Raw genomic sequence first — 26,610 nt, 5'->3', positions numbered from 1 at the left:
TAAAGCTAGGTGGCGGTCAGTGCTTATGGCGCGCGGAAAAAGGCAGTGCAGGGTTTGCGCACTCCATTCTTTTGTCTTTGTCCTGCGCTGTTCCTCAACATCGAGCACACCTAAATGTAGTGGGCGATGATTGTTGAGCAAGCCTTGAATTGTGATAACAGAACTTTATTACAGGAGTTAGATACATCGGTCTGCTTGGGTATTGGGGAAAGAAGGGGCCGAGGGTTTATTGTGTACATACGGCGGTCGACGCCTCTGGTGCGGTCGAACTCCCACAGAGAAAGCAGCGTCTGCTCTGTATTGGCGGCTTGCGGCGCAGTTTCCGGTCCTGAAATGTCTAAGCGCCGGGCGGGAGACGCTTAGGCGGTGCGTTTGGAGTCCCGGACACTTCCGCAACATGTGGTGTGCACTGGCCTGGGCTCCTGTGGAGCAGAACGTGCAGGCAACAATGGTCGCAGGTTGCTGAGCCTTGTTAACATGCTGGTGGCGCTTTGAGACGTGGGCGGCGAACTTGGCCAGCACAGCCTCGGGGAGTGCGGCACCAGCCCGCGCCTTGTACAAAAGCACTGGTGCTCCACGGAGCAATCCAATGGGCAGTGGAGCGGGATCCGGTGGTACCAAATTTCGCAGCGGCTGCTTGGACGTGTGCCTGGCTGCAGCCTTGGCTTCTGTGGGGACTGAGTCGTATAGCGCGAATTAGACGGGTAACGCAAGGCTCAAGCGGAGTTCTATGGGCTCCCTCGCCCACACGTATGCAATCTCGTTGCCGATCCCGCGTGCGTGCCCCAGTTCTTAGTCTAACTTCACGGCTCTATTACCGATGTCCTGCATTCCCCGGTGAATCGCCTTTATCAGATCGCGTGTGGTTCTGACGAATTGCGTCTGGCAATGTCGATCGAGAGCTTCGTAGCCCTCCGTGGATATTGCAAGCTCCCCGGTTCTCATCAGCGCCGTAGGTTGCCTGAATATGCACTGCAGCGAGAACTGCTTCTACGAATGCATGACACGGGCTTGTCGGATGAAGAACTGAACCATGATATACGTGCGTATTTGGACATAAATACGCAGCAGTGCTCTTTCGTTAAAGGGACGGACAACCCATTTTTGTGGCGTATATGTTCTCTAGCTCATGTGAAAGCCAGCGTGTTAATAGCCCGGTAACCACAAACAATTCATAAACAAATCGGGGGAAATAATTTTAATTTAGCAGCAAAGTTTCTGAAATCGGAAGGGTGGCGGTTCGTAGTGTCGAAACTTGACACTACAATTTGTGTCCCGGTCACGTCACCTGCAAACCTAGCAGCTACTGTAACTGCTGAAACTTTTATTCAGTTATTGGAACCTTGTAACACAAGTATTTGTGTAAGTTTAAAAATACACATACAATTTAACCATTATGAAATTTTTTAACACACGCCGCCCGCCGCCGCTGGGTTGCTTTCAGTGTGGCTACGGCCAGAATCAACGGCAGCGTTCAGTAAACAGACCCAGCAAAGGAGCTTTGACAATTCTGCCTGAGTCAGGAGACTTTGTTCTGCCGAAATATTATTTTTTCATTTTTCAAATAGGCCAACGGCAGCTTAAAAAAAAACGACGCGCCCGGGGAGAATTGAACTTCCGACCTCCACAACGTGAAGCCAGAGTGTACCTGTCGTCCATCACAAAAGATGGCGCTTTCGTACAAAATAGACTGGTGAATTAAAAAAAAACACATAAAGGAATCAGAAAGCCTTTGATTAATGTTTTTTTTAGTTGGGGACAAGTTATTAAATACCGCTTTTCATTTCGTATGCACACAAATGCATGTTGCCACGCTACTGTATGTCATGGTTGCCAGCGATAGTTTTGGGAGGACACATACGGATCGTGGATCTAAAATTTTCAATTTAAATGTTCTAGGGCGTTATCATCAAAGCTGTTTCCCGTGAAGGTGCTTTATGTGATGCTCTTTCATGTGGACTAGAGAATATATACTCAACAAAAATCGGTTGTCTGTCCCTTCAAGGACCGTTGTACTGAAGATGGCGCCTCCGCGAAGGTCGGCACGTGCGGTAGCGACTGAGCGCTCTTGATGATGAAGTTTGCGGCTACGCACGTGTGATAGAGGCTTTGATCAACTAAGATGTCTTCCAAAAGGGCTCTGACAGGCGGCAGTTGCAGGGAAAGCGAGGCGCTATGACCCGAACCCAAGTTCTGGATGAACTTCCTCGCACAGGTGGCTGGGCGTCTCCGGTTGTGTCCATCGGCCCTCTCCGTTGTAATACCTCGACGTAGGGGCAGCTGTTGATACCGGTAGATTCCGTCCACGCAGGGGTGCATAGACAAATTAGTAATTACCCTCAGGCTTTTGCGGTGTGTGTCTGTTGTGTGAATCGGTTGTGTGTCGTCCCAACTTCTGTGTGTCTGTTGTGTGAATCGGTTGTGTATCGTGCGAAATGTGGTTTTACAGTGTGTAGTTTGTTGTCTGTCTGTTCGCTCCAATCTTTTTGCCATATTTTACGTAGTTATTTTATATGTCGCTTGAGGTCTGCGTAGGGTACCTTTGTTATGCGCACCGTGTTGGTGAGTGCAGCGACTTGTGAATATCATGTGTGACTGGGATAACGTATAGAATTAGTTTTTTTTAAATCAGGCAGCGCTTTTTACGCGATAAAAAACATCGTTTAGATTTGTTATAACGTATAGAATTAGCCTACTGAAACCAGACAGCGTTTTAAGCGATGAAAAACATCGTTTAGATTTGTTTTATAAATTATGTATGAACCCGCCCGCCCTCGTGTCTTAGTCAAATTAGTTTCTATAAACCTGTATACTCTAGCCGATCCATCGTCTTTAAAGTAACATTTCTCGCTACTCACAATACGGTTAAACAGATCCCAAGCTGCACTCAATTCGGTAAAATTTGTCAAAGCATTCCACTGACTTGTCTCGTTCCTTTGGCAACCAAGGTAGCGGTCGTCGGTAGGACGGGAGCCGGAAAGTCAACGCTGGTGCTGGCCTTGCTGCGAATGATTGAGCGTACTTCCGGAACACTCACAATTGACGGAACGGACATCTGCTCAATACCTCTCAAGCGGCTGCGCACAGCGATCAGCATTATCCCGCAGGTAAGGGTCGACAGGTCTGTTCCTGTACATACAAGCACTGCGGCTGCTGTTTTTCTGAAGTGGCAGCTACGAGTGCGCTTCGTCGGCAGTTGCGTACGTGGAGTATTAGGAATGTGGTCTCGCACTACTTCGCGAAAAGTGGGTCGACGCGCATTTCTTTGGAGAACCCACGAGCCCCCGAAGCGAAGGTAACTAACTGTCTGTAACATGACGTGATGTGCACAAGCAAATCACCACAGGTCACTTGCCCAAAGTGGCCCCGCATTCGGCCACTACTTAGTAAGTACTCGCCTGGCCATAGACGTGCTGAGAATGCACCGACGTTGGAGACCAGGTTACTTGGTCTCCGACCAATCATCAAGTGCAGTTTGCACTTGACGTCTTGTCGAAGCGTTGAGCTGACGTATTGCTACGGTCATATTTTTTAGGTTGTAACACGAGTCCGGTCCGGACTCCGGACTAACTTTCGGGGAACACACAAAACAGCAAACTTTAAATTGTCGTTAATAAACCACTGCACGCTTCCTAAACAAGGGACAGGTGCCGTCAAAAGTACCGTAATTACCCGATTCTAACGCGCACTTTTTTTCCGGAAAAATAGGTCGAAAAATCGCATGCGCCTTAGAATCGGATACGAAACCGAAACTGCCGAAACAACGGGAATTTCGTCCAGCCCATCACCATCGCCATCTCAAGCAGGCGTCAAAGCTTTTAGCAACGATTTTTCGGACGCAGGAAGCATAGGTATAGTGCCTAGAATATTCTAGGCACTATAGCATAGGCGCCTAGGCTTTTCTATCGGCGTTCACACAAATCGTCAAATCGTTCCACTTGCGCGCTTGATAACAGCAATGGCGGCAGCGGCTCTCACGCGTTCAAAACGAGCGGTCGGCTGAAGCGTGCGCCTCTGGAGAAGCTCGCAGGATGGGCGTGCGAGGCATGGGCCACGATCCCATCAATCATGGTTGAACGTTCGTTATGAAGTGTGGCGTCGCGAACGCGCTTGACGGCACCAAGAACGAGATGTTGTGGTCAGCGGAGAGCGACGAGGAATGAGATGAGTGAGATTATTTCGAGAAATAAATCGCCCGTTTCTCTCGCATTCGTTTTTCTTGCTCACAAAGTTCCGTGCGCGTTACAATCGGAGGTGCAAATTTTTTCGTTTTTTTTTGCCAGGAAAATCGGGTGCGCGTTAGAATCGGGGGCGCGTTAGAATCGGGTAATTACGTAATTGAAACACGGTCTCGTAAATTTATAGGAATTTCTTCTGGAAACTGCCTGGCTGCATTAGTGTGGGTTTAAAGAAGTCCTGCCTAAAAAGCTTCATGTAAACCGGTAGTGGCTGTCATAAAGCCAGTAAGACAAATATTTTGTGATATTCATAAATCCTTTTTCCAATTACATATGACGGCCCCTGTACGTCCTGTAAGCATGAAAACTAACGTTATTAATTCGCAGTGCTTCAGCCGACTCCTGAAATCTGTACTCGTCACTACTTATTCGGGAGTATTGAACTTCCACGCAGTGCTTACTTTAAACACCAAAGATAGAAAGCACATAAAAACAGTGGAGTCAGCTAAAAGGCCAACCTACACATTTTTGGTTAATATCACCGGCGTGATCTATCTGAGAAAAGGTAAAAATAAAATGAATGTGCTAAGAAGGACGACATGGAAGGAAGGAAGACACGAACCAGCGCAGACTAGAAAACTGAGTTTATTACCCGCGTGCATATACTATAACCAGTCGGAACGTGGGCAACAAAAAGAAAAAAAGGCTAAACACGCATTCACTGTACACGCAACCGGCCACAGACCGGTCAATTGTCGCCAATAAATGCGATTTCTTTAAAGGTAAAGATAATCACTGAACACTTATGCACTCTTTGCTCGGACACGCAATTTCTCGGGATTCTATAATTACCGGCGTGAGCAAATCACGGCTCCTGGCGACCACCTCGCTTTTCTTTAAAATAGGGAAACATTTGCAAACACGGCAATGAATAGCTAGATGCCCGTTATTAGAATTGCAGACATTATTCTTGTGTTCACGGAGCCCATCATTAAAACATCTGCCAGTCTGACCGATGTATACTTTTTTGAATTTTAGAGGGATCTTATACACCCCTCGTACCGTGCATGCTGTGGTATTTAATGTTGAACCCACTCTCTTCTGTATGTGCCTAGTTAACCTGCCGACAGAGCTTGAAAAGCTTGTAAGGCGCAGGGAAGGCAACCATGGTTCCTGCTCGCTTGGCCATGCGTTTCAAGTTGTGGCTGAGCTGGTGGATTTGCGGAATCGCAGTAACTTTTTTTTTGCAAGCTGGAATTCACCCCAGCTACTGGGCTCGCAACACCACGAACTGCCAGCTTGGGCCCTTTCAGTACCTTTTACGTAATGAGCACAAGGCTATAAGGGTATCCAGCCTTAGAGAACCGCTTAGCCTGCGCAGTCAGACTTGCTGTCATAATGTGCGGACATTCTTTCCTGTTCTTTAAGAATGCCCTGTCGAAATCAATAGCTCTCTTCACCAGCTTCGAGCGGGCCGACCCAAACGGAAGGAGCGGTTTGTTCGTCCTGCGAGCGTAAGCAAAGGAAACAGGATTGCTGGCGAAATGTAGATTGCAGTCTGAAAATCTAATGTCGGCTTCGTGGGGTGTACCTTCAAATGAGCCTGACGAAGTGCTTTCTGCGAAACGACAAAGAAACGAAAGCGAAGAAAGAGATGCAAACACAATGTACCAGTGCTGAAGTTTTTTCGTAAGCTTTCAAACCACGTAGGCAAACTTCAGTTCCCTCATGAATTCTTCTGACGGAACCCAGGGTCCTGCTCTTTGCTTGGTGAATTTTCTGTGAAGTTGTCTCGTTTCAGCATTCGTAACTGCGTTCGCCTTTGAGCAACACGTTTCTAAAACGCTACATACACGGATTCCGTATTGCAAAGCTATTTACAGGTTTAGTCACTTACGCTGGCTCAGAAATGTTTATATACATTGCTGTGACATCGATCTCATCTTTAAACATAAATACTTCCTGTTCTTTCAAACGTCATGTTATCTTTTAAAATGTAAACCAGAAAACCATGCTTTAGTTGTTGTAACAGTAAAACATTTAAAAGGTATTCTCTAAATCCGCTGCCCTTGCAGCTGACTCGCGAGCTTACGTCACCGCTAATTCGTATACTTATCTTTTAGTAGCAAATTGACAACAAAATGCCTACTTTGTTACGAGTAGGACTTGATCGCTTATCAGCTCTGTAGAGATAGTCATAAGTAATATAGTAATAATGATAGCGCTTTAGAGCTACCAGAATTTTGCATTGCAGGCGCCTTCAAACTGATAAGTCCGATTAGCCTATACCAACTAGGTGCAATTTGGAAATGTTCAGTTCGAATGACACAGAAACCCGAGCTGGTTTGACCAAGCCGCGTGCCCACTTTCGTAATCTGCCACTACAAAACCGTCGCCCTTTAAACATTGTTTGATTTTGGCTATCAGTAACCTGGCTTCATAATTGGCAGGGCCGCGTATCTAAAACGTGGATTTGTTTTCCAAGAAGCGCTTCCCCCAACGTTCTTTTTATTGCGACCAGGATCCGTCACTGTTCTCTGGGACACTCCGCGAGAACCTGGATCCTCGAAGTTGTCATTCAGACTTGGAGCTATGGGCAGTTCTGCGTGATGTCCACTTTAACGACTTCGTGAAAAGCATACCGGAAGGTCTCTTATTTCTCATTGGTGAGAAGGGCGGAAACCTGAGGTAAGCACCACACGCGCACCGCATAGGAATAAGCCTCAGGTGATATGACGTCGGGGCCATTTCCTCTAGTGAGACCGTGCACCCTGGACTAGCGGCTGACTTTAATTGATGCTGATACTTGACCAGGTTAGACGACGTGAAAATTTCTTCGTGTCAGTGGGACCAGTTAGTACGTGCGTATGAACGACCAGACATTTGCTGGATTCCATCACACAGCCCTTAATGTATGCGTACGGGTATGAAGTAAGGCTGTTATTGGTAAAGAAAGCTCGAGGGTAGCAAACCAGGTATGTTGCTTGTATAGGCGAGGTAATATGTTCCTACCGTGAAGGGTAACCTCAATGTGTAAGCAATAAGCTCCAAAAGTTTGGCCAACGGTAACCATGTGACCTCACCGAAAACTCAGTTCCTTTTGCGTTGCACCGCCTTCCTATTATAAATATGCGATCACCAAACCCTCGGTGATCATCTTGCAAAAATAGGTCTCACAGAAGAATGCCGCATCGTACGCGATATGCCATTATGCGATGTGAGGCACTGGTAGAATAGTCAACCTCAGCAGCTTTGCTGGTGATGTTAGAAATTACCTCCCACCTGTGGAGTCATACGGTTGAATAAATTCCAGTGTGGGGCATTGAGTTAGAGGCGCAACAGACCTGCCGGAATTCACAACCTAAGGGGCACACAAAACCCTTCTGGTTCATAGCGTTCATCTTAAGCGCACAAAAAACACACGGACACAAAAGATATGGACAAGGGTTCAGCGCTTATCCTTGTCTTTTGTGTCTATGTGTTTTTGTGCGCTTCAGACGAACGTTATAGAATAGGAACTAGCCCAAACGCAAGCCCTCCTTCTGGTTCAGTCTATCTCGCTCCGTGAAGTAATCCCACGCTCCCAGTAGCCAACGGCACGCCACAGTTAGCGCATGCGGCGTAACAGGTTGTCGGCACACCTATGACATGTGACACATGAGCACCGAACTGGGGAAGATGCACAAGCCTCTCATAGCCTAATACCATTGAGTACCCTTTGGGTTGAAATTGACCAGGAATACTGCTGATTACCTGACCGAGGTGACACTGCGAAGCTTCTAAAGCTTTCCATAAGGGCTTGCCGTCTTACATGCTCTGCGATGCTGCCGGGACACATCAAGGTTGCGTCAAGTAGAGCATAAACAATAAAGAAAAACAGTTACTATGTGCATAATAAAATGCGGAATCCCTTGCTGTATACTGGCCCCCCTCAGTAGAAGAGGTTGGCAATTTCAACTACTAAACGATAATTAGTTTCAGGCTAAATTGGAAGGATAATTTTTAGTGGAGAACTGAAATAACGCAACGAAAACGGGTTTTAGCGTCATCAGCTCCGAGGATCAGCCATCACTGTTATTCCTTGTGGCATACAAATAAACTAGAGTGTCCGGCTGTAGTTTAGGACACGAAAACGAACAATAGCAATAATGAAACAGAGATAAACGGAGTTAATATGTTCTTTTCGAAAAATATGCAAAACAACTGATTCACGGCCTTTGTGCATAACTCAAAATATAGCCTAAGGGGAATATACATGGCCGAAAGTTCCGACATATATTTCCGCCGTGAGGCGCCAATGTTGTGTCTGTTTACGAGGGGTGGCGGAGGGAAACTTGCCTAGTGGAATTACAAGTTCCACATTAGAAAACGAATGCATCTGTGGAAAAAGTTGGAAAGCGCTGTGCCCTGTTATAAAAATGTTCCAGTGCCTAATGACACCGCTCGTTCCCACAGTGCCGGACAGCGACAACTGGTGTCGCTGGCACGTGCGCTCCTACGAGCTACGAAGATCATTGTGCTGGACGAAGCGACGTCCCAGATGGACCAAGAAACGGACCGCAAGGTGCAGAGGGTTCTCCGAGAGAGCTTCTCGCGCTGTACGTTTATCACCATTGCTCACCGCATCGACACAGTGCTCGACTACGACAAGTGAGTGACTCGGTGGGGTAGCTTGGAAGGCAAGGACACGTTACTTCCGTTACTTTTAATAGCAAGCTGATACTCTGTGCGCGCGCAGCTAAACTTTTTATTCAAGTTGTTTCTGTGCTTTTTTTACGCTACTAACTCATCGGGTCATCGCGTCCCAAGAAACCGGTCATAAAACTGGTCCCTGATTTCCATTTCGTGCCTTAGTTCTGTTGTAACCCATGGATTTCATATTTTGCGTTTTGATTACATAGAAAAGTACTTCTTAAATTGATCAATGTATATACTACGTATATCCTTCATTTGCGTCATTTAACCGGCTTTCATTTGCCCAGTCAAACTTTAGTACGTCTTCGCGGAACTTTTGAAGCATAGTATTTGTTATTAGCTGACAGTACACGTCCTCGTTTTTATTTTTATAGTTTTATTTTATAGAGAAATACAGGCAGGTGGTCACTGGGATCGTACGATATCACGCCAGCTACAGCTGTACAGAGCTGAGAGTTCTTGATGAGAAGATCTAGCACCGAACTAGATTCATCAGTGACTTTCGTAGGTTGGTTGAGTGGTTAGGTTATCAAAACCATTGGAAATGATGACATTATTAAATCATTTATGTATAGGTTATTGGAGCCCATATAAATGTTAACATCTCCACCGGCAGTTGAAGGTATTTTGTTTTCAGCATAAAATGTTAGAAAGGAGTCAAAATTCTAGGAACTTACAAACGCTTACGTTCGGCGGCCGGTAGCAGACAGAAATTACTGTTTTATCTGCAACAGTGTAGTCACTTCAAAGTCGGCTGTTATCAAACAATAGTGATCAATCAGCTGACAGTTAACATTTTCTACAACCAATACAAAAACACCGCCACTCGGATGTTGGTTCTATTTAGATAAAATGTCTTATAGTGCTCTACCCTGAAAGAATTGTGGTCATTTGTGCACCACGTTTCGGTCAACATGATTGCTGCAAATAAAAGATAAAATTCGGGAAACATTTCTTTTAGGGAAAGCACCCTAATTTCACCGAATTAGCGTTCAGGTGTATACATTTTCCTGAAGTAGGAAATATTCATGACGCGACAGAGTTTAGTTTATATGTCAAGTAAAGTTGGGTTTGCATTACAGTCTCTCTGAATCCTCGGTGCTCTTTCCGTGTATGGCTTTGGCACCGTCAGTTTTTCGCACCACAATCTTCCTATTCAGAAGCCAAACATAGCGATAGTCCTTGTCTTTGGCCGCATCTTTTACCGATCGAAGCAGTTCCCTATCGTGACGACTCATATTTTCTTGAATGGACACTCGTGGTGCACTGCTATTGAGCTGACTTTTATTTGCAACCAACGCGTACTTCGACGCTCCCCTTGCAAATCTGGCAAATATGCCGGAAGCATGATTTCCCTTAGAGGGAAATAATGCTTACAGGGAAATCAGTTTTAGCGGCGACTACGGAATTCGAGTTCACGCAATTCGTGGCGGAGTTGCGTTTACGCGACTTCGTTGTTATCCGGCTGGTGTAGTCGGCCACCCTCGTTTTCAGCGGCTTTATCTTCTCATCTCGTCCGTCTATTTTCTTTGCAAATTCATCGCAGTGATTGCACATCAAGTGGATGGCTTTTTTCATTTTCACAACAGTTGTTATCAGGGCATGGCTTGCAATCAGGGACCGGTTTTATCAAAGGTTTCCTAGTACGCGATTACCCGATGACTTTGTTGGAGAGACGCAAGAATAAGTTTGACATCGGCGTTAAAGCTACTTTCTCAACAAAACCGGAACACTGGTCATCGCGGAATGTCTGACAACGCCAGGCTTTTCTGGCGGGCTCTTTTTTACCTCTATATAATTTTTCGGTCAGTCCGGCTCATTTACTGAAAGGTTACTTGTGGTCACATCCACCGCACTTTACACTGTCTTTTTTAAAGTGCAGTGGCCGTTTCGCATGAAGGGCATCTGTCTGCCATTGCATTAGCAGTGGTTTTGAGTCACACTTCAAAGTCGCTGAGCACATACGCAGACAGGTATAACAGTGGCAGCAGCAGCAGCAGCAGCAGCAGCAGCAAAAACCATGGCAAAAAGTAAATAGTCCAAGAAGCCAGCAAGTACATTTACCTGCAGAGTTACAGAGGAGTGTTTACGATGTGCGGACGACGCTGCAAATTATTGCTCACCAGAAAGCAAGGGTTTATGTGCGGCTGGTCTTGTACTAGCGCTTGCGCAGTCCAGACCATCGCAGGGTGGAGCGAAGAATGATGAAATGGGCAGCCACTCCGAAACAGCACACTAGGGGTCGTCGATCGTAGTCCTTAGCCAGAAGCAGGAACCGGTGCCCAAGTTCACTGCGACGGCAAAGCTGCAAAGTTTCAAAAGAGCGGTAACAATGTGAGCACGGTGCTGCCGCTGCTACCAAACAGGAAACATGTCGATGTCACTGTCGCTGGAGGCATTCGTCTCCGCGTGATTGGCGGCGGCCGGCTTCAGGTGAAGCCGCCTCGCAAGGTGGCGGGTCTTCCCACAGCCTTAGTGCCTCGGGTTCGGGCCTGGCAGGCGGGGATAAATTGCGCTGCCGGTGAGCAGCCCGATTGGGCAGCGGTCACTTCACCTCCCCCTATGCTCGCCCCTGGTCCGGCCCCGTACACGCGGTGCCCCTGCGTACGGACCCGCACGGCGGCCACGTTGTTCGGGTAGCCTCCAACCTCCGGGTCCAGGTCCGTGCCCCGTGATGGCTTTGTGGCTCGCGGCTGAAGTCAGGGGCACTCTGCAGTCAGGGCAGTAAACTGCCTGTGGGGCCGGAGCCACGCCACGTGGTCACGCGGCGTGCGGCACGTGAAGACAGCGGGTACGAGCTCCAGCGGAAGGTCAGGGGGGATTTACAGCTGCGGCTTCAACGGTGCCGAGCTATAACAGCCACGTGTGGCACTCTTTTCTCCCTGGGCCGGCCACGTGGCCACGCTGCGGCCCCGTTTCCTCCTCCCGCGCTCCACACTTTCTCTTGGGGCCGACTGTACCGATGCTGCACCGGCGTGTCCTGCTCCTCCTCCCGGAAACCGGAAGTTTGTTTTTCGTAGCCGGGCGCCCAAAGGGCGCTGGTAGTCGCTCCGCTGCGGACACCGCGTGCCGGGCGATCGGGAACCGCGGCTCTCCTGGTACCGCCGTGCCATGGACGTGGGGTGCGTCACACTCTGACGAACCTCCACACGCGACTGCCGTGTCCACGGCGCCGGCGTGGAAGGTAGGAAAGACAAAGGCAACCGACGGGAATATGCAATAGGGGTTTATTCCGTAAGCCCAACCCCCTTGTTCCGTCCCGTAGCCATTGTCCGACAGGAGCCTGCGGCCGGAGCCGTTCGGCTCGTGCGGACCTGCCCACGTGCGTTGGCCTGTAGAGGAAGAGGAAATTATCTGGCGGCGGCTTCTTACGATGTTTCCGACTCGACTCGCGACGCCAGTGCGCGCTCGGCGTTTTAAATGCAGAGCATTTCAGTAACTCACGATGTCACCCGCGTTGACGTCCGTAGTCGTAGTCCGCACCCCTCCCCCTACACTATATAAAAAAAAATACTATCCGACGCCTGGTTTCGATCCCTCGACCCTGCGGGCGGAACGCAATGTACATGGTGCTCTACCCACTGCGCCACAAAGCCGACACAGAATGGGAGGCTACGAACGCGCCTTATATCCTTGACTCATTCAAACTACGTCAAGAAGCTGCTGATACAACGCATTCACTACCACCAACTCCCCAAACACTAAACGTTAACGCAATACACCAACCCCCTATGCGACCCATTTACTCGAGTCCCCCTGGCGGGGAGATGGGCCCAATTTTTCCTCCCACCCGGCCGTACGGGTCACTGTTACGTCACCACATTATCGCCCGTGCCTCATTGGGTCATCGAGTTTCACTTGGTGCGTGACACGGGGGGGGGGGGGGGACGGAAGAAAAAAATGGGGAACTAGAAAGAAGCAACCGGGAAAATTGGTAGACTTCAACTGAACGGCTTTACTTTGGACATTTAATATATGATAACGCCGACAGCGCTAAAAAGACGGAAAAAATAAATATAAAACAATATACAGCCATAGATGCGTGCCACGCCACACTGCAAAGCTACGTCACGCGCATGCGCCCTTGCAAGAAGATTAGCTCTTTTGTCGTACGAGAGATGAAAGGCATGCTGACAGAGTTATCTGCCTCCCTGCGAATATGGAAGGCCTCACAAATCTCTCGTTTCACTTGGACTTGCTTCCGGGCAAAGTAACGATCATCTTTTTGTGCCCCGCACCGTTGGGTGCTGGTTTCCGCTATTACCCTTAACACAGTATACAAAATTCGCCGCGTATCTGCTCCCTTTCGCCGCAAGGGCCCTCAAAACATGACGCTTCTGCAACCCCTGCCACACAAACACCTCTCCTCTCCCCCTCCAACCATTCGTGCTCTTCCCTTTCAACCTTGCTCCTACAACGATAAGCACGGTGGATGTTTACTAAAGTCAATTCAATTTTTCCACATTGCACGGCCCACGTGCCATCTATTGGAAACATCCTGTACTGTTAGACTTGAAATGCCAGCACGAGATATAGACTCCGCCTCAAGCCTTTTTGCGTTTTTAGTCAAAACATTGTTTTACACGCGTTTTATATGCTATCGGAAGCATCAATTACGCATCTATTATCAATTTAAAGTCAGTGACCACACATGTAATTACGTTTTGGGTCAAATACGCCTAACGTTTTATTTTTGCTCAGTAACATTGACAAGTATGAAGCTTGTTTCCAGACTTGGGGGATGGGAAATGTTCTGCCTAGGTAATTAAACTTCACGTTCCAAGAATATTGTTACGTTTTGACAGGGTGGATGAATCGAGAAACACAAACAGAAAGACAGAGATGGACAACAATTTTCGTGTTTAACTATAGTTTAGCAACGTGTGGGTACGAGCGAGTTGGTAATCCATTATAACTTTGCTGACCACAGACAAGAGAACACAGGACGAGGAATACAAGGATGAGCGCTACTGACAACTCAATTTTAATGACAACCACGGGACATATAAATAGAAAAGAATCACAACACGCTCAATTGTTAGGTGACTGCGTCAGTTCGACGTCATATCTTTGAGTTAGAAAGATCTGGCCTTCTTAGATAAACATTTATCACACGTGCGTGCCTGACAAGTGCGTGGGGGGATGTTCAGTGATGTTATAAACTTCATAGACATTTGAGCGTGTTGTGATTCTTTTCTATTTATATGTCCCGTGGTTGTCAATAAAATTCAGTTGTCAGTAGCGCTCGTCCTTGTATCCCTCGTCCTGTGTTCTCTTTGTTGCGCTGAACAAAGTTATAGTGTTTAGGTAGCCCATGAGCAATGCGAGTAGGTTCTGGGAAAAGAAATTCAAACAAGGCACTACCACTGCGGCGGTTTGCCACCTAAAACACGCCCAGAGGAACGAACTGGGTCCTTACAAAGTAAATGACCTCGCCTCTGGAGTGCATGGAAGCCAGCCTGCACGAAAACCACCCGCGTGTGATCGAAGTAGCTTCACCGCGCCAATTGCGGACGTCATGTGGATACGAGTGCAGAATTGTGTGCTGCACTGACAGATGAAGACATCACATCTCAGATCAGAAGCGCGGAACCCCGTCGGTGCTAGTAAAGAGGACGAGGCATCAACAAAAAAATCAGTGCTTTTCCCCCATTCCAGTGTGTTTTTTGCTAAATTGAAGTGCTGTAATATGTAGGGAAATGTAAAACAACACTTAAGCAGAAACTACTCCTGAGAAGTAGTGACTGACGTAGATATTCACAGGCAGCGAGGCGATAAAAACTGTGACACAGGAAGGCACTGATGTCAATATCATGGGATGATGTTTACAATGAACATATTCAATGAACCTCGAAATTTATTTTGTACAAGGTTGTCCTTTTGTTCGCTGAAAAAATTAAGTTTTCAATGTCCCCAAGTATTTTCATAACCGTTTCGTAGAGCAGAAGCAGGCTGGTAAGCAAATTGCGGTGCTTCGTCAGTGCTCGGTTCGTCTCACTGCCAATTTTCTTCGTCAAAAACAACATTAGTTCACACCACATGCTGCATGCAGCATTGTAGAGGCTACATTGCTTTTAATAGAGCGCCCACTGAGGGGGCTCAACTCACCGCGAAGGAAAGCGAGAATAGGCGCCGGGCCTTGCGGTTCCACCTGCCCAGAGGAGAGACTAAAACGTCCTTTCAAAACCCCCTTCACTGAGTTAGGCGCCCTCGGTGGACAGTCTATTGACAACAACGTAGCCTCCACATTGCTGCATGCAGCTTGTGGCACGAACTAATGGTAGAGATGCCTAGCAGCTACCTACCTGCTGCTATTGTCCCTTTTTCTTGTCCTCTTCAAGCACTGTTGTTTAATATCAGTGCCTGCCAACGTGCCTGCACCACCACTTCTTTTTCTTGATGAGCGCACTTGACTTGAGCTGGCTGGTTTCATTCCAATCCCATTACAGGGTCATCGTCATGGGTGACGGTCGAGTTCTGGAGTGTGGACGCATTAAAGACCTTCTGGCTCAACCGCAGTCAACTTTCTACAGCATGGTGCAGAGTTCCGGAATCAACCCTGACTTAAAGTGCCTTCAACGTGAACACGTCAAAAGTCCTTATTGAACCCCTGAACGAGCTTTGCTTCAAGGAACAGGCAACCGATTTTTGACGACTATATTTCGCTTTTGCAAATAAAACGGCATCAGTTAAAAATCTATCATGAAACAGTTTTGCTGATGGCACCATAAAACTTTTGAAATCAAACTTTTTGATCTATCAGCCATACGTGGCTGACAAAATGAATCCTGGCCACCATGACAATGCGCTGAGCAGCAACATACTTTTAACTGTACGTGAGAATAAAGGTATTAGAAACCTTTCCCACGGCTAACAGAGCAGTAATGTGCTGTCTTTCCTCCGCATGCCTCTACATTGCTGCATGCAGCTTGTGGTACGAACTAATGGTAGAGCTGCCTAGCAGCAGCCTTGATGCTGGTATTGTCCCTTCTTCTTGTCCCCTTCAAGCACTGTTGTTTAATATCAGTGCGTGCCAACATGCCTTCAGAAAAATTAGCGTCAAATTAAAATGGTTTTATCCTGTTTATTTGTGGGTTCCTTGTGGTTACTCTACTATATAAAACACTTGTTTTCACATGACTTGGACGACAAGCACTCCCCGAAAATAATTCTGCAGAAATTCAGAGAATTACAGTGGAGTCCCGCTGATACGTACCCCAGACTTACGATGACCCGCTTCTTACGACGGGTCACCGCGGTCACGGCAAATGCCCCATACGAACAATGCATTAAAAACACCGATGATAGGACGCTCGAGTGCACGCGGCAAGCAGGCGGCTACTCGTGACCGGGAGTTTAACTGCGACGGGCCCACGCGGCAGCAGTACAAAAACGCGCCATCCGCGAGAAGTCGAAGTTCAGGTGCCAAGTGGACAGTAAATTTGAAGCTCCCGTCAAGCCGCCGAAGAACGCGAAAACACATAGGACGCAGGCCCACGGCTATGACTGAACACCCTCTCTCTCTGTCCGCTTGATCCAAGTTTCTTTCTTTCACAACGCTCTCTATCCCTATATCTCTGCTGCCAGCTTATCTGTGTCTTTGAAAGCCGCGTTGTCACTCCGCTCCTTTCTTTTCACGCTTGTCCGCCGCAAGGGCGGAGACACGTATACAGTTAAACCTGGATGTAACAAACCTCTATGCAAGGAACCTCAATGTAACGAATTCCTGGATTTAGCAAAGTTTTTAAATTCCCCATTTCCACCGTCATTGAAGCCCATATGTTGGCGAACTCTATATAACGGAGGAGTTGCGAGGGTTAACCTGGATGTAAGGAATATGCTATGCTGATGAGTCAAGGGTTCTTGTCATTTTTCTGAAAAATCGGGTGGGAAATGCGCTAATTTAGAAAATGTCGCCCGCACCGCAATCTCCCGTGCGTTTCCACGTGTGAGCGCGGTGTCGGTTAGGTGCAAGGCCTGCCTGTCGGCGTGTAGTCGCGTGTGTCCCATGATATCTGTGGTATGGGTTCGTGGATAATTTCTGCTGCCTGAATACGAAAAGATTTGTCTTATCAAGACAAGCTCACAATTTTAAATGCCATCTCCTCCGGCGAGAAAGAAAAAAAGAGAGAACAAACTTCTTTATTAGCAAAAAAAATGTGGAGTGGTGTCCTCATTTCAGGACCCCATTCGGGGTGCCAGCTGCGACAGCCCTTTCAACCAACCGAAGCTGGTCTTCCGGACTGGAACTGGACAACACGCTCTCCCACTGCTCATAAGACGGACGAGGAATTCTGTCGAACTTGGTATTGTTCTAACAACCCCACACCATATGGTAGAGCGTGCCAGGTTGGCTACAAAACTGACAGAGAGTGGAGTAATTACGCGCAATTTTGTCAAGTGGGGAAACGTATTCGTTTGAAGCAGCCTAGGCTTTCGTTAAGGATTAGTGGGCTTGGGGGTAAATCCTGCGCTCGAGCCTGTAATGCTGACTGATCTCGTGCTAGGTGAGCAATGGGCTCGCCGCCTCTATCCCTCATGGTGCCCGGCGGTATAGCTCTCGGACAGTATTATGGGCGGTGTTGTTGCCCTGGAGAATCGAATGGGCTGGAGGCCGGAGTATTTTGACTCGTCGGGTGAGCGGACGTTGAACAAGAATGTTTAAGGCACATTTGGATATTTTTCCATGGAGGTAATTTCGGCATGCGTGTTGCGAATCTGTTATAACTGTATCTGCGCTCGTCTGAGAGATTGCCAGGCGCTCGTCTGAGAGATGGCCAGGGCAATGGCAGCCTCTTCTGCTTGGTCAGTGGTCGTGCAGGGTAGGGTGATGCTGGTATTATGCGACGTTGCGGTTGTCACAACAGCAGTCATCGATCCCCTTCTGGCATAGTCTGCCACATCAGTATAAACCGTGCGGTCCCTTTTGTCACTGACCCTTCCGATTGCACAATCTCTTGGCTCTCTTCCGCCTGCATGGTGTACTGGATGCATATTGCGCGGTATGGGAGCTATTGCAATCTTCTCTTGCAGTTCGATTGGCACATCCCGATACTGTATCTCCACAGGGGACGTCATTCCTAGTCTGCCTAGGATGCTTCTTCCAGTGATACTTTACCCCAATCTTTGTCGCTGGTTTGATAGATGAGCCTCGATGATTTCAGCCACTGTGTTGTGAATACCCAGTTATAAAAGTTTTTCATTCGATGTGCTTACTAGGTCCCCAGAGCGTGCTTATATGACTTTATTATTATTATTGCGTCCAATTTAGCTGTTTCAGTCTTTTTGAGTATGGCATAAGGAAGGGTGTAAGCCAGTCGGGACATCACAAAGGCCTCAACGAGCCGAAGTGTGTCCATCTCTTTCATGCCCGTAGATTTTGTCGTTATTCTTCGGATCATATGTGTGACTTGTTCGGTAGTGCGCTTGAGCCGGCTGATAAGAACTGTGTTTCTGCTGTCCGCTTGGAAGAACATTCCCAAGATCTTGATCTGACGGGAAGGCCTGATGGTATGGCCATCCAGGACGATCTCGATGCTTTGGGCTTGCCGCCTTCCCTTGTGCGCCATGAGGATCTCTGATTTTTGCGGTGAGCAAGAGAGGCCACATCTTTTCGCGTATTCCTTGACTACATCGACGGCAAGTTGTAAGCGGTCCTGCACTTACCGAACCGAGCCCTTGCCAGTCCACACCGTTATATCGTCGGCATGCAAGCCATGGTGCAGATCAGGTATGACCCCTAGTTTAGCGCGGAGGCCAATAAGGGCGATATTGAACAGTAGGGGTGACAGAATCACTCCTTCTGGCGTACCACTCCCACCGAGGTCCCTGGGGTCCGACGCAATGGCTCCGACCTTCATAACGGCTTTCCGTCCTGACAGAAATTCTCGGACATAGTTGTAAGTCCGGTTCTCACAGTCGAGACCATTGAGGTTTACTAAGATAGCCTGGTGGGTGACATTATCAAATGCCCCGTTTAGGTCGAGGGCCAGTATGGCTTTTGGCGTGTGGCTGTTGGCTTGCATCATATCTTCTTTCAGTTGTAAGAGGACCAGGATGGGGTAGGGGTTTGACTTCCATGCGATGGTGGCCGTTTACCCTAAGTAGGCGCATCGCTGCGTCACCAAGGCCAAGTCGATGTGGCTTGACGGGACCCGGCCCCGAGGGCGGAAAAACGTGGGGCTGCCGGTGCTAACCACAAGCAGACCGGATGATGTGATGGCGCTCATTAGCAGGCGTCCCTGCCGTATGCAACGGCTTGAGCCAACGCCGTGGGTTCAGGAAACATTAGGTGATCCGTCGGTTTCCATGGGCAGTCTGGATTCGGTCATCCTAAGCCCACGGCACATACTTAAAATCTTGGAGAGTACATCCGAACTCGAACTGACTATAGATTGGCTGTCAGCATGGTGTGTGTATCCTCTTTCGTTTAAGCAGGACTCACCCAATAGGACTAACACACCGATTCCTACGGGAATTACTAATTCATGACCCACGGGCTTAAAAAGCATCGTGTATCGATACGAATGGTTTTACAAATTCATAGGAGAGTTCCTACAGCCTAGTTCGCTTCTTTTAGAAATATATCACTTCTTTCCTGAGAAAAAATAAGCAAGAAACGCATTTTAGTTCATCCAGTTTTTACTAATGCGCAAGCTGTCTAACAAGAAAGAGTTAGTTTTTATTTCAGTACAGAAGCGACACATCTGTAAACTAAGCAAACTAGGCGATTGTGAACATTGACATGTATTTTTAAAGTGTTTCGTATTGGTGCGCAATGATTTTTAAGTCAGTGGGCTTAGGCATACGCCGCAGACAGACAACCATCTAAACGTCCCTTTTACGATGCCGCTCTTTCATCCTCCCGCCGTTCATCTTCTCCAGGTACTGATGGCGTCCTGTACTACGTTTTGCGAAGCCTTGGCGGAGAATGCCGAAGAGCCCTCCTATCATGATTAGACGCAACGTGAACCTCTGGCTGTGTTCCAAGCCACTGCAAATGCTGTCGTGTACTTGCCTAACTAAAGCCAGCAAAATCTTCCTTGAAGCTCTCCTTATACAGGCCGATTGCATTGACATGCTGCATTTGAAAGGTGATGGATAGAATGGAGCTGGCCTGACCGGAATGGTTCCTGGAGAAAAATAATATCGATCCAGATATTATGACAGGTTTTAGAACGGGCCGATCTTCCATAGACAATGTCATCGAGCTGGTGTCATCTGTAGGGCAAGAATGGCACCGTCGCCGGATTGTGGGTGCACGTTTTTCGACATCAAAGCCGCATATGACAATGTTTCCCACGATGCTATTATGGATGCTCTAGAAACCATAGGTGCGGCAGCGCAGCCACTCTACACATGAATCTCGAGTTACCTCACTGGCCGAACCGCACAATCTTCATGACCACGGCTTCTGGCGAGACAGGGCGCCACCAGATCAGTCATGGTGTTCCGCAGGGTGGAGTACTGAGCCCTACACTGTGTAAAATTGCGCTCATCGGCCTCTTGGACGAAATGCCTGAAACTGTCAGAGTAACTATGTACGCTGACAATACATGCATCTGGGCTTCTGATGTAACTCCACCACAGTTTCGAGTACGTCTACAGCGAGCTGCAACGATAACATCTATGTACTTGTGCCGTCAAGGCTTCAGCTTGTCTTCAGCAAAACGTGTTCAACCCTGCACCAGAAAGTCAATGGTCCAATACCTCATCACCATTGATGGCACTTTATTGCCGCACGTTAAGCACCGCACATTTCTGGGCGTTGTTGTGGACTGCGAGCTCTCATGTAGAAAACATATCACGATGACAGACAAAACTTGCAAGCTTCGGGCACGTTCTCTGTTTCGTGACAGGAATGAGAGGGGGCCCATCCGAGAGTGCCCTTCTGAAGTTATACCGAACTCTTTTTTTGGTTACCTTTGTCATAGCCCGGCAGTCATCCCCAACCTGCCTATTTCATGCCTGCGCACATTGGAAAGCATGAAAGCACAAGCCCTGCGGGTCTGCTTGGGTCTACCGCGATCTACTGCTACGCTGGGGATGATGCACTCCTTTAGCGCGTACCACTGCGTGTCTACCTCCGATGTCTGAACGAGGCACGTACGCCATGCACTGTCGCTTCTTCCCGCCACGTACTCCAGAAGCATCTCTGCGGCAGCAGTTTCGGGTCACCCATGCGTAATTCCCTCTCATTACATCCCAATGGTGGTTTCACAGAATCCTTTGTGGGTGCTATCAAGACGTTCAATACACCTTTTCCATCCCGGGAATTATCAAGAAGTCTTTTTTTCTTTCAGTTGGGTTTCAAACATTTGACTTTAGCGTTGTTGACAAGCGCATTTGCCAGAAATACACATGTCTACACCACTGATCTCCAATAGAGTTGCTGGATGGCGCTTCGAGCTCTCCGGCGCGCGGCCACCGGAAGTTCGAGTGCTAGTCCCGGAAGTCGCGCAAATGGCCGCCGTTCCAGCATAGCGCATGCTACGTATGGGCTGATTTCCAGCGCATTCCGCCAAAAATGCCTGCTTGTTGCGCCGTCAACTGCACAAGCAGACCAGAGAGGTCGTCTGGGAAGACGTTCCACTTGGAAGTATTACAATATTCGGTACGACGTGCGTGATACGCAGCGAAACGCAAATGTCATATCAGTGTCTTTTTTAAGCTTAGATCTTGTTACGCAGATTCCCTCGCTCTAGGCCGGATTTATACCGGTGTTGGGTGACAAACTTAAGAAGGGACAAATGGGCTGCATCCCCAGGCAGCAGGCTTTGCAGTGACCACTTTACTGACAACTGTTTTGACAGAACGGCCGCACTACTCAGCTACAGCCTGACGCCGTACCCACTTTGTTTCCTTTCCCGAAGCATCTGGAAAAGGTATTGTACAACATGGCTCGGCATTTTGGTATAGCGGCCCCGAAAAAAAAGAATACTGTTCGGCCATCGCAGTTCGCTCGTTTAGCGTTCATATAACTCCCCTGCAGTTGATGGTACGTTTATTAGACACTGAAATCGCCTGCATGGGTGCTACCTTCTTTCGTAGTATATTTGCAGGGTCGCTTTAAAAATGGCGCCCTACAAATTAGCTCGGCGCACAATAAAATGTGCATGGAGCTGTGAAAAGCTGTGGTTAAGGGAGAATTGTTTTGCAAACTTGGCGGGCAATGAATCGGCTGGCGTGGAGGCGAAAAGGGCTTCAGCAGGCGCAGTAGTCGTTCGCAGCTCCTTTGCAAGTCCAGACACGATCACTCTTCTCACCGCTGTTTTCAGCGACGCCACGACGACTTACTGGGCCCAGCCTTACCACCGCCACACAAGGCTCCACCGACTGGACCTTGATGCAGTTTCCGGGTGCCCTCAGGGACTCAGTGAAGCTACTCGTCGCTGTTCCATCGATTGCGGCTCGGCATAGCTTTTACTCATCACTACCAACACTTCTTCGACGGTTCGAATGACCCTGGCTGCGAATCCGTGACACATACCGGATACTATTGAACATGTGCTGTGCAACTGTCCCTGCTACGCGCATCACTGAGGAGAGTTACTCACGTTGTTGGCCCGGTTAGACAATCGGGCATTGTCTGAGGGCGTCCTGCTGGGACCCTGGCCATACCCGCAGTGGTCGAACAAGCCCTTCGAGGCAGTACTAGCATTCTTAAAACAACGGTTTCACAGCTAGGTTGTAGCCCAATCCCGTTTTGGTGAACTATTGGACATGTACTGCACGTGGCATAGGTATTTTGTATACATACTATCACCTCTATGTCAACTATCACACCTGTAACCCACTCTATCTATGCTCTTTTCCCCTTCCCCCTCCACAGAGTAGCAGGTCAGAGACTGATCAGGCCGACTCCTGTGGGGTTTTTTATATTCCATAAATTATTCACTCTCTTTAAGTTCATCGGTCCTCAAGTTCTAAGTCCCATAGGAATGTTAACAGGTGCGTTCCCCTTAACGAACTGAATGCATTGAATGCCATGCCTGGACATAGCCAATATAGGCAATAAATACTTAATTTTGTTGCTGGAACTTATACTCGCCTAGAATCGTGTACACACATATGAATTGGTAATGTTGAAAAGTGCCTTTGGCGCGTGAGCAGTAATATGGCGTAATCAGCGTTCTGCCGATAACCTTTGCCTGTGCGCTGGCACACCCACATATGTTGGCACGGCATCGCGATTTCATTGAATCGCCATAATGCTGTCACACTCCTGACAAAAGCCAACACGCCCGGCTTCAGGTTGGTGGGGATTGGCGCTGTGCATGTTAAAATCTGAAAAAAAATCACATAAAGGGCAATTCCTGCGTGGTTATCCTCACGTCTCGGGAAACTATCATACGGTAAAATACCAATAAGTATCCTTGTAAGTACAACAGCTGCTCTTCGTCAAGGTATTAAGCGGGGAACATTGGGAAGAAACGCAGATTAAACACTGTTATCAGGGCATCTCTGGCTTCCGTTGACCTCGCAGCAGAAAAATACACAAAACAAAGTTCACGTGATCTGGTGGGCGTTAATACTCAGCGCCTACCCGCCGTGGTATCTCAGTGGCTGGGGCATTTTGTTGCTCCGCTCAGCGACGCGGGTTTGAATCCGGGTTACTGCGGCCGGGAAAAGCGATAACACCCGTGTGTAGACATATAGCAACACGTTAAAAATTCCCTGCTGGTAAAAATTAACATAGAGCGCTCCTCTACGGCGGACCTCCTATCCCAGGTGTACCTTCGGCGCATTATATATAACCACAGAAGTTGGAAACCAGTTCACGAATTCCTCGCCCATACGTATTCAGTGGTAATGAAGAATGCGACTTGGAAAAAATTTCAAGTGCTTATGGAATTCCCAGCGGCATCGGGTTACAGTTTCCTGCTCTGCAGCTCAATGCGGCATCGCAAAGGGTGACAGACATGGCATGCGTGGCAGGAGCAACGAACGAAAAAATTTCTCTGGCAGACACTAGCTGCCACGCCAGCTTTAAAGAATGCAGCTGCTGAACTAAGAAAGAAAGAACGTATAGGAAGCATACGAACATTTTTTTGCTGAGCCCACGTGTGGCCATTCTCAATGTGTCAGCTCTTACAGCACAGTAGTGACAAATGACGTGCCTGGAGTGAGACAGCAAAAATGTGGAAGTTAGTCCCGGCAACAGTCAGACAAGGCAGCTGGAAAAAATGGCGCGAATGATCGGAGGGGATTTAAGAGCCGCCACTGCCATGAAGGATCACTTCGGAAGCGACCACCGTTTGTGCAACGTTGCATGACGCGGTTACCTGCTGCTCGGCACCCATTTCTTTCTCTTCCGAGGCCACAACTGTAATAGCTGTTTTTCGTACCCTCACGGCGAGCTATATGACCTGGAACTCTGCACTGCCTGAAATTGCGTAAGGTCACATTTCTTGTTTCGCTATGTTATAATTTCCCTGCAGATGCCACGACAGTCATTAACAATCCGAAAGCTACGTACTTGTGGGAGCGAAAATTTACAGCACCAAAATTCTCTCCAAAAAAAAAGGCAGGTGTTAAAGTAAACAGCTTAGGTCTTTCTAAAAGCCAGAAAATTGGTAATAACATTGGTGCCCGTCCACTCTGTGAAGAAGGATGACTAGCGAAACCGGGCTCAATCCAAGGAGTGAAGAAAGGGAAACACGTTTTTTTTTTTGCAATTTGTGATTGAGCATACTTTCTAGTAAACTAGCTGAATGAAACGTTGAAAGGCTAGCTTTATTCAAGCGGAGAAACATAGCGCCGTCCGTTTCCCTCTTGTCAAAAGGCGCATGTATTGACAGCGGGTGGGAATTCACCAGGGTTTACCATTTCACTGTAAACTAACTAATCATGATATATAGATGAAACACAGCATGAATTTTAAGCCGTCTTATTACCCAAGTGTCTGATGATTTTTTAAGGCACAGCTTCGACAAACCAAGCGTCAAGACCGTTTTCTGCAACCATACCTTCTCTGTAGACAGCCGCGTATTGAGAGCATGCAGGCGGGAATTCAAAAAACGTTTAAAACTTCTCTGTGGTATAACTATTTATGACAAGTAAATAAACTCGGCGTCCCCTTTACAATAACTACGACGTGTACGTAGTTCCCAGTAAGAAACCACCCGCGCATATAATTAGCATTACAGCCAGGTTTTCACTAATATCGGCTGTGGAATGATAACCGTGATAGCGATTCATCTGGGCATACAAAAACAGTGGTGGTTCACTGGGATCATCAAGGTCTCCATGAGGGATGCCTGGGCGTTAGTAGACGACAGAGTAAAGAGGCTGGTGCTTCATTGGGACTGGAATAATAATCTCTGTTGTCACGAAGAGCAGAGACTTGTCATCATAAGCAACAAGGATGAGTATCATTGCGGACAATGACAGTGACGGACAATGGCGGACAATGACGCGTCACCATTGATAGCGCTGATTATGAGCCGAGTCTTGGAGGCAATAGCCGCTGCTTCCTGTTGTGGGGAAGATTCGACACTAGTGTACTGAAGAGAGAAAGAGAGAGAGGGAGAGAGACAGAATAGACCCAGTGAGACAAACATTTAATATAGTCGGGAGCGGTAGGATGTTGGTAGTGCCTCCAGGCCCGGAGAGGCATCCTTACTGCGAAATGGCTTGGCACTGATTGACCGTCCGGGCCCACTCCACCAGTAGGGGCTGGTCTGAGAGCTAGTAGCTGGTCCTCTGCTCTCCCCACTCCTCATAGCTCGAGTTGAAATTAGGGGTAAGGGTAGGGGTCCGTTGGCGCTCCCATAAACGTGGCATAGGGTGCCAGCAACAGGGCAGAAGTTACAGCTGGCGTGTATTGAGGAGGGGGTGGGTGTTAATAGCGTATACTATCAGGGTGTTATGGGGATGTGAATCAGTAGTAGGCGCCGGGGAGTCGTTGCGTCGAGTAGTAGCTGTGAATGAGTAGTGTTAAGTGACGGCGGTCGTTTTTGAAGCGGGCTAGAATTTCGGTATGTGTGTGAAGTGGCGCGGCTTTGTGGCTGCCGGGTCGTGGTTACTGCACTAGAACAATCGCTGTGAAATACGAATGTACGGGAAACTTTTAGGTTGTAGATGCCCCACTTAGCCCACAAACTCTGAAAGGTTGGCTTGCCTTGTTACCGCACAACCATTTACAATTGCAATGTAGTGCAAATATTTTAACGTTGCTGTATCTGCTCCTGTTATTGTCAGGCAGGATGTCTTTCACATGACTAGCGCTCTAATGAGTCTCGCTTGATGCATTCACCTGACTTTGACATTAGGCACTTTTCCAGCGCATCGTTCCTAGGCCTACAGGTGTTCCTAGTGAAGGTGTTCGGTTAAACGAAAGTTTCTATCCCTGATGTTACCAAATAAAGTATCCATTTATTGCATACTTTCGGTGATGAACGCCGTTTTAGAAAATACGTCAAATATCGTGAACTTCTTGTGCCTTCTCGTGTCGCGAGTGCGTCGTACCCAACTCCTCATTACGCTTCTTGAACATGTAAAGAAATCCATTTGCTCGTCATTATCAGTGCTGTGTTATTAGCCAAAATAAATAGTGGTCTTCGTGTACGAAAAAGTCAGAGCGCTTCCACTGAATCCCACCGGACAGCCAGCTGGAGCTGTGGTGGTACTTAGGACTTTTCTCATGTTGAATTATAAAGACAGTGGCCCGATCTCTACGTCACAGACTAAGGACACAGACGATTGGTGGGTAGAGACAATGACGTTTCATTACAGC

General features: G+C 47.9%; 1 protein-coding gene across 2 annotated transcripts in view; it reads left to right on the top strand.

The window, feature by feature from the left end:
* Nucleotides 1–15,573, top strand: part of LOC144146958 (multidrug resistance protein mrp-7-like) — a 60,971-nt gene extending 45,398 nt beyond the window's left edge. For both annotated transcript variants that reach the window (XM_077678941.1, XM_077678940.1), the window contains exons 17-20: nucleotides 2,949–3,107; nucleotides 6,700–6,866; nucleotides 8,634–8,828; nucleotides 15,323–15,573. In XM_077678941.1, coding sequence (XP_077535067.1) covers nucleotides 2,949–3,107; nucleotides 6,700–6,866; nucleotides 8,634–8,828; nucleotides 15,323–15,479 — 678 coding nt within the window. In that variant the 3' untranslated portion in view covers nucleotides 15,480–15,573. The remainder of the gene's footprint in view (nucleotides 1–2,948; nucleotides 3,108–6,699; nucleotides 6,867–8,633; nucleotides 8,829–15,322) is intronic.
* Nucleotides 15,574–26,610: the final 11,037 nt, after the last annotated feature.

The sequence above is a fragment of the Haemaphysalis longicornis genome, unplaced genomic scaffold, assembly GCF_048455015.1.
Source record: "Haemaphysalis longicornis isolate Haplotype H1 unplaced genomic scaffold, Haemaphysalis longicornis Haplotype H1 scaffold_7, whole genome shotgun sequence".
In the NCBI taxonomy this organism is placed as follows: domain Eukaryota; kingdom Metazoa; phylum Arthropoda; class Arachnida; order Ixodida; family Ixodidae; genus Haemaphysalis; species Haemaphysalis longicornis.
This window is presented reverse-complemented; position numbering and strand designations above follow the sequence as displayed.